This window comes from Solanum verrucosum, unplaced genomic scaffold, assembly GCF_900185275.1.
Source record: "Solanum verrucosum unplaced genomic scaffold, falcon-dt-bn FXZP01000071.1, whole genome shotgun sequence".
NCBI lineage: Eukaryota > Viridiplantae > Streptophyta > Magnoliopsida > Solanales > Solanaceae > Solanum > Solanum verrucosum.
Genome location: NW_026020118.1, coordinates 993,526 through 1,001,906, shown reverse-complemented (window position 1 = coordinate 1,001,906; position 8,381 = coordinate 993,526). Strand labels below are relative to the sequence as shown.

Genomic DNA, 8,381 nt, shown 5'->3' with positions numbered 1-8,381 from the left:
ATGAAAAAACCATGGAAAGTTGGAATGCTATGGAGTCTGTTCAAAGATCTTGAAAGGACCTTTGCACCTAAAATAAATAGGGCAGGAGAAAAGGGATCACCTTGTTTGAGGCCCCTAGTAGAGTGAAAAAAACCATGTCTATTGACATTAATAATGATAGAATACCAATTGTTAGCCATTATCCTCCATATCATGTCAATGAAGACCTCATCAAACCCCATTCTTCTCATAACTAGGCAGGTATAGGGCCAAGAGACTCTATCATATGCCTTAGCCATGTCTAATTTAATGACCACATTGCTACCAATATTGGTCTTTTTAATTTGGTGAATAATCTCTTGGGCAAGCATGATATTTTCTGATATACTTCTACCCTTAACAAAACCAGATTGGTTGAGGGAGATCAAACCAGGTAGGATAGGACCAAGTCTAGAACTTACCAGCTTAGAAATGATTTTGCTTGTGAAATTGCTTAAGCTGATAGCCCTGAACTCAGATAGCTTGTTGGGATTGTTCACTTTTGGAAAAAGAACAATGCAAGAGTGAGAAAAGTATTTAGGTATCATCTTACTACAGAAAAAAGCATGAATGACCTCCAAAATATCATGTTTGATTATGTGCCAACATTTCTGAAAAAAATAGCCATTCATGCTATCAAGGCCTGCTGCAAAATTAGGGTTCATAGAAAATGCAACCTCCTTTAACTCCTCAATAGTAAGCAAGGCAGTGAGATTGTTATTTTGATCCTGGTTGACCATTCTGGGAATATAGTCTAAAGGACCCTCATTAATGACACTGTCTTCCCCTGTAAATATGTCTTGGAAATGCTCACAGGATTATCCCCATGTTGCCATTCCCCATCCTCTCTGAGAATTCTGTGTATAAACAACCTTCTTCTTCTTCCTCCTATCAATGAATGAAAGTATTTAGTGTTCCCATCACCTTCTTCAAACCATTGAAGTTGAGTTTTTGTTTCAGGATGGATTCTCCCAGTTTTAAAAATCTGATATATTCAGCATTCAGTTTATGAAGATTTGTCCTGTTCTCATTAGTATTGTCCTGAATAAGTTTTTCCTCAGCAATTATGACCCTCTCTTCATAATCCTTGACTTTGATGAAAATATCACCAAATTCCCCCCGGACCAGGAACTTAGAGAGTTAGCCAATCTTTTCAATTTCTGATGAAATTTCCACATGTTGTTACCCTCTAAATTCCTTTCCCAGCACGATTTAACAATGTCAAGGAACTTTGGTTGGTCAGCCCAGCAATTCATGAATTTGAAGTGTTTAATGTGGTCTTCATTTCTTGCATGTTTCTCCATTAGAAGGGGACAGTGATCTGATCCTACAGATGGGATGGGAGATGAGTGATGGTAGTCTGAGGCATCTCCAACTAATAGTCATTTACCAAGGCCTTGTCAAGCCTCTTCCAGATTTTATGATTAATTCCCCTTTGATTGGACCAAGTGAATTTTTGCCCACTGATACCTAGGTCCATGAGACCACAAGCTTCTATCACAGCAATGAATTCTAAAATCTTCCTCATATTGTAAGGAATTCCTCCCAGTTTCTCTTCAATGTCAGTAATAACATTATAGTCCCCAACTGAACATCAAGGTTTGTTATTGTCAGAAGATTGATGTAGCATTCTATCCCAAAGAGGTCTTCTGAGGTGATCCTTACATTTGGCATAAACAAAAGTGGTGGTAAAATGAGCTTGAAGCTCATTATGACCTATATCACAAGTAATTTGCTGCTCATCTTCCTCCAATACCACACAATCAATGTCCACAGTCCAGAATAGCCAGATTTTGCCATTTCAATTAGTCACAGCATGATCCATAGCAAGCTTAAAACTTTGGACATGGGTAATGTTAGAAAAAGGTTCAAGGATAGCTATGACAGATAATTGATGCATTTTCTTGAGCATTTTGAGTCTTTCAAGTACACCTTGGGTGTTGATCCCTCTCACATTCCAAATAAGTGAGCATATCATTGGGATGATTTGGAGGTAAAGAGTCTAGTGTTTGATCTGCCTATAGTGATAGATTGGTTGTTGAGCCCTTTGCTGAATTGAAATTTATCTTGATGAAAGCCTCTGGGAGATAAACCTTGATTTTTAGTAACTAGTTGAATTTCTTCCTCTAAGCCTTTATCATACTGAAGGCTAAAGGCTTTAATAAGTAGCTCACTAGTCTCATCATCCTCATCTGGATCCTTTAAGGATTGATTATCCATATTAATTTCCTCCTCAGAGTTATCCACATCATATTCATCTATTTCTAGAACTGTATTGACTTGACAATTACTAGGTCTTTTGTCAGGAGGAACATTGGGGGGTGGAGTAATATATTTGGTTTGTAAGGGAGTGATATCCAGGCCCTCCTGGTCATCTACCACGATAAACTGCTTACACTCCTTTTCATTCTTCTCATGTTCCCCATGCTGATAAGTATCCTATTTTTCAACCTATTTCTTTTTTGTTGCATCTCTCTTCTTTTTGCTAGGTTTATTTTTGCTATTTGGAGTGTTCTCTTTGGTTGCTAGTCCTTGCTTTGGATCCCATATCTTGTGCCATTGATCCCTTGTTCTGTTTACCATTTCCTCTTTTGTCAGGTTGTTTTTTCTCCTTATCAGATTTAGTTGTTGGTTGCATTTTTTACCCTGTTTGAATTTGCTGATGGGGTTGTTGCTGTCTTGGACTGTATTGATGAGCTTTAGGAGTAGCAGAGGCTTTAGGGTCAAGACTAAGGTCAATGTGAACCCCCTCATGAAGAACATGAGTCAAATTCCCTCCTTTGGACACCCCTTCCTGCAAGTTAGTATGGTTCTCCTGACTTCCCCCTTCCATCCCTCCTTCAACTTCAACATTACAATCAACATACACAATACTAGAGTTTGTGGGGACTAGGAGTGTAGAGTCAATACATGTGCTCTTGTTGTTCACCATGTTTACCTTCTGTGTGACCAGTGCTTCTTGGTTGGGATCTGATTCATATCTTTTTTGTGCTCCTTGTGGTGGTGTCCTTTCATTTCTGTCAGGCTCTTCCCTGTCATCTTTTTGTTGATCCTGCATATCTAAATTAGCATAGGAATTTTGGTTAGAGTTAGTTGATATACCTATTTGTTGTGTTGTTTTTTGGTGATGCTCCTTTGTCATCCTATTTTGTGGTGAGGTTGGTCTCCAAACTATTTTTTGAACTTTGTTTTCCTGTTGCTTGTTGTTTTTCTTCCTTTGAACTTGCCATCCATCTTCTTGTTGCTGATCTGGTTGTTTTTGGTTTTTGGATTCCCTGTTGTTTTGGTTGTGCTCCTCCTCCTTCTCTTTTGGCATGGTCTGTTTATTGTCTTTTCCTTTTTGTACTTGGTCACCTTTATTTTTATTCTTTTTTCTGCTTCCATTTCTTTTTTTCCTCCTGAATTCATCATCTCTTATTCTGAAGGTGCACTCTTGCATCATGTGACCTTGGTGTCTGCAATACTCACAATAGTCAAGGACTCATTCATATTCAACAGCTTGCCACCTACCTATAGTGAGGTCCTCCTCATCTAACCCCAGCCATATATGAGAGGGTCTTGCCTTGGTTATATCCACTTGAACTTTTACCTTAGCCATGCTGCCCCTAGTCTTTTGAATAGTAGTTATGTCTAAGTATAGAACTTTTCCAACAGGAGATTGTAGAGGTGTCACAAAATCTTTTTTGTAGCAATGCCATGATAGACCTGGTAGTAATACCCATATAGAAACAATAGGGGTTCTTCCTTAGGTCTAAAGTTTGGGGTCCAGCTTTGTATCCTCATCAGTTTGCCTTCAATAGTCATCCTTTGTTGTGTCCAAAATGTATTATAGTCTAGCTCACTTTCTAAGTCAATGTAGGCATGTCTAGCATTGTAATGAGCTATTTTGACCCCTCATGTTAGTTGAGTTTGCATGATGAAGCTTTTCCTGATGAGCTTTATCTTAGGCATAGTGCTACTGAATTTTCCAATCAGGGTGTACTTGCAATCCATAGCTAATTTAACCATAAATCCATCCATGTTAAAGATTACTACAAGAAGGTTTTGTTTAGCCGTGACTTTAGGGGTAACCAGCTCAATGGGAGTTTCATTCTTGGCTAACTGTTATCTAAGTCTTGCAGCCATGGTTTGAACCACAATATATGGAGCAGGTTCACTGGTCAGGTCTTTTTTGGTATATTGATGGTTGTTGGGGTTACTATTCCCGTTGGACTGGTTTGGGTTATTAATTTGCTGGTTTCTTTGAGTGTGAGGGTTATGCTTTTCATAATTATTGGAAATTTTTGGAAAAGCATTGTTATAACTATTAGGATCAGAAACTTCTCTTTGTTGATATTGTTGAGTCTGACCCCTTTTACCATTTCCATTCCTTTGGTTCTAATAAACCTGTTGTTGATAATTAGAGTTCCTTCCACCTTGTTCCTTTGCAGTCATAGCACTGTTTATTTGCCCCCTTTGCATTCAGTTGCATTTGGGCTACTCCACTACTCAGAATTACAACATTGTGACCTGTTATAGAGTTAGTGTGCTTACCTGACTGTGTTCCCATCTCCTTTGATGTGTTGTCTTGTGGTCTCCTGCTAGCTGTATGTTGTTCTCGAAATTGATTAGTAGTAGGAGTATAATCAGATTTTATTGGTTTACCTGGTATTATTTGTCTTCCCTCATTGCTTGGAGTTGTATCAGTAGGTTGTACTCCAAAAGAGAAATGGGATGAACTCTCCACTTCAACCACTTCCTTGGCCTTAGGAGTTGCATTGATTTGTTGATCAGTTGGGCTTTGTCCTATTTTTTTGTCGTGTACCTTTGGTTGTGTCTCAATTCCTTGATCATCAATTGCATATTGCTCTTGCCTTTGACCATTGGAGTTTTCATGATTATGGGAAAGGTTCCCTTCTAGCCCTGCACTATTCAATTGGTGTTGTAACTGAGTTCCAACTAGGTTTGCCTGAATTCTATTCAGACCCTTTCCTGATTGAATTGTGTGGATAAATCAGTAAGATACACCTCTCCACTAGTAGAATAATTCCCACTTGTTGCTTCACCTTGAAATTTTCTGGTCAACAATTCTCCCACACTGGAATCTTTGTCGCCGGCGATGTGAGCGTCCATTTTTCTTGAAATTTCAGTGAGGTGAACCTCTTCAATAGGTGAGTAATCTCCACTGGTCAATTCGCCTCGAATTTGCTGGAAAGATACTCGAATTTGAAGGCCCCTTTCAGGCGATTCAGTCACGATTTTCTCAGTAGTCGCCTCATCAATTCTCGCAATTGGCTCAATAGAATCAACTGATTTTTTAGTATGTTGTTTCTCTTGATTAGGAGAATCATTCCCCTTAACCAGTTTTCCATGATTCAGACTATTACACTCTGTGGAAATAATTTTTTGCATCCCTTCTAACTCTTTCTCCGGAATCGCGGTATTGATCGCCTCAGTGTTTCACTAATTCACCAAAATATTGGATGAATTAGTGGGTGATTGTTGATGGGTTTTATTCGTAAGATCATAGCGCTGCTGTTGGGACTGGTCTGGCGTCCAGAAGAGCTCTACCGGCGGCTCACGCGCCATTCCGATAGTTCAACTACTCGTTAGGGATATAACTGTTAGGCTGAAATTTGAGAGCGTTTGCTTTTAGAGAGAGAAAATTAAGTTTTCCCAAAATCCAAGTTCATATTCCTAAAAGGATCAAAATAGGACCTAAAATGGTGGACTGTAAAATTAAACTTGAGTAGTCTAATGAAGGGTCTAAAAGACCTTGGAAAGAACAAAAGGAGAATGTACTTAATAAAGAGATTTAGAGGCATAGTAAATGTCAAAGGACATCTACTTCCTTCGGATCAGATTTTGCATCATTTCCTATGTCTTCTGTGGACTCATCATTTTGAAAAGATGGTGTCAATAGTGAGATTGATTCAATCTTGAGCAATCATAGTGAAAGTTAATTGACTTCTTCTAGAAAATAAACCTTTGGCTTCAAACTGAATCTTCAGAAGGAAAATGAAAGTCGATGGAACTATTGAAAAATACAAAGCTAGTTTTTTTGTCAAATGTTGTAGACAAAAATAAGGTCTTGATTTTCGACACATACTCGCTAGTAACTAGAATTACATTCATTCGGATGTTAATTGCATTACCAGCGGTATATGACCTCCAAATTCATCAAATGAATGTGAAAACAACTTTCTTAAATGGAGAATTGGAGGAAGAAATTTATATGGAACAACCCGAGGGTTTTGTGGTTCCTAGTAAAGAAAAGAAAGTGTGCGAACTTGTTAAGTCACTTTATCGACTAAAACAAGCACCCAAACAATGACGTGAGAAATTTGACCAAACCATGTTGGCAAATGGATTAAAGAATGATGAAGTGATAAATGTGTTTACATTAAAATCACAAGGTCATTGTTTGTTTGTATATTGATGACATATTGATCATTAGTATAGACAATAATGACATAAATGGTACTAAACGTATGCTAGAAAGCAAGTTTGATATGAAAGATCTTGGAGTTAATGATGCGATCTTAGGTATAAGAATCCTTAGAACTCCATAATTTTTAGCATTGTCACGGTCTCATTACATTGAAAAGGTGCTTGACTAGTTCAAATATTTGGATATCAATATTGCCAAGACTCCAAAAAAAATGTAAACTTTGCATTTCAAAAGAGTGAAGGTGAAACTGACTTACAATTTGATTGTGCTAAAGTATTGGGAAGTATGATGTATATCACGAAGTGTACGTGATCAGATATAGCATGTACTATTAGTAAACTGAGTCGGTTCACGAGTAATCTCAATCAAACTCATTGGCTGGCAATGAAAAGAGTTTTGGGGTATTCCATTATAACAAATATCCAGTTGTATTGAAAGGATATAGTGATGCATGCTGGATCACCAGAATCAAATAAAGTAAAATCCACGAGTGGATATGTATTTACTCTAGATAGAGGAGCAGTATCTTTGAAATTATCCAAATAGACATGTATCGATAGCTCTACAATGATCTATGAGGTTGTCACTCTAGATAAGACCGGTGAAAAAATTGAAAGACTCCAGAATTTTTTGATAGATATTCTATTTTGGCCCAACCATTGGCATTAGTATGCATTCACTTTAATAGTCAAGATACAATAGGTAGGGAATGGAGCATGAAGTATAACGGAAATTCTCGTTATATAAGACGTAGATATAATAGCGTTAGAAAACTACTCTCTAGTGGAATTATCACAATTGACTATATAAAGTCAAAGGACAATGTGTTGGATCCACTTACGAAAAGGCTTAACTAGAGAGAAAGTTGAAAGATCATCTAAGGGAATGAGTTTACGGCTTAGGACAAGTCATCATGGCGGTAACTCTACCTGTTAAGGAGTTAATAAAGCTTAAAGTTTTTAATAATTTTCTAAGTTTGGCAGGTTTGACCAAATAGTGTATCTACGCGATGACACAGTTAGAAATCACCTATATAAGTGTGAAGTGTAAGCCGATTCAAAGAGAATCATTGTAAAATGCCTATTCTATATACACTCATGAAATCAGGAGGTGTTCAAGACTGAAACGAACACAACTGTAAGAACCATAAAAGGTAAAGGGTTGATTGTGTGACATATGGTTGTCTAGGTATACACCAAAGCTTGACGGTTCAAAGATATTAAATCTACCGATTGACCAAGTATATCCGACATATGTTCACTACGGAAAGTTCAAAGGAAAACCTACTTATCCAGATGCAATTAATTCTTGCTTGTTAAGTATACACACTTGTTTGTTTCTTTGTCTTGGTCATTCCCCATTCATGCAGGGTGTTGTTGGGTTTTAAAAGGTGTGAATGGAAAATGAAGGGTTGCGACTTTTATGAAGAGTTGTGATTTTTATGAAAAGTTGCGACTTTTATGAAGAGTTGTGACTTTTTATGAAGAGTTGTGACTTCTATAAAAAGTTGTGACTTTTATGAAAGGTTGTGACCTTTCCGAAATATTGTGACTTTTCCAAAGGGTGTGACCCTTCCGGTAAGGTACAATAAGCACCATTTCACACAACCTTTTGTTGTCTATAAATAGAGGGATTTCCTCTCATTTCGAAAAAAAAAAAAAACAAATTTTCTGGACTTCTTCTACTACTACTAAATCTAGTATTCTAAGTGTACTTTACTGTTGTTGAGTGGTTCGCTGACACCATGATTTTAGGTACCGATACACCAGTGAGTAAGATTTCCTTAAGGGGACACTGTACATTTATTGGGGTCAATTTTCTTCTTTAAGAAAAATATTTTGTATATTGTTTCTAATCTGTTTGGTTCTTTTTTCTCTACTGATTTTAATTTTCTAGTTCCGAAATACTCTTTAAACTTTGTTGTTTTTTATCA

At 37.3% G+C, this 8,381-nt stretch overlaps 1 protein-coding gene across 1 annotated transcript; it reads right to left on the bottom strand.

Annotated features, from left to right (window-relative positions):
- Window positions 1-2,659: 2,659 nt before the first annotated feature.
- On the bottom strand, window positions 2,660-5,586 carry LOC125825703 (uncharacterized). Its single transcript, XM_049505016.1, has 4 exons — window positions 5,470-5,586; window positions 5,064-5,352; window positions 4,434-4,989; window positions 2,660-3,473 (listed from the first exon to the last, which is right to left on the bottom strand). The coding sequence occupies exons 1-4, from the start codon at window positions 5,584-5,586 to the stop codon at window positions 2,660-2,662; spliced, it is 1,776 nt and encodes a 591-aa protein (XP_049360973.1).
- Window positions 5,587-8,381: the final 2,795 nt, after the last annotated feature.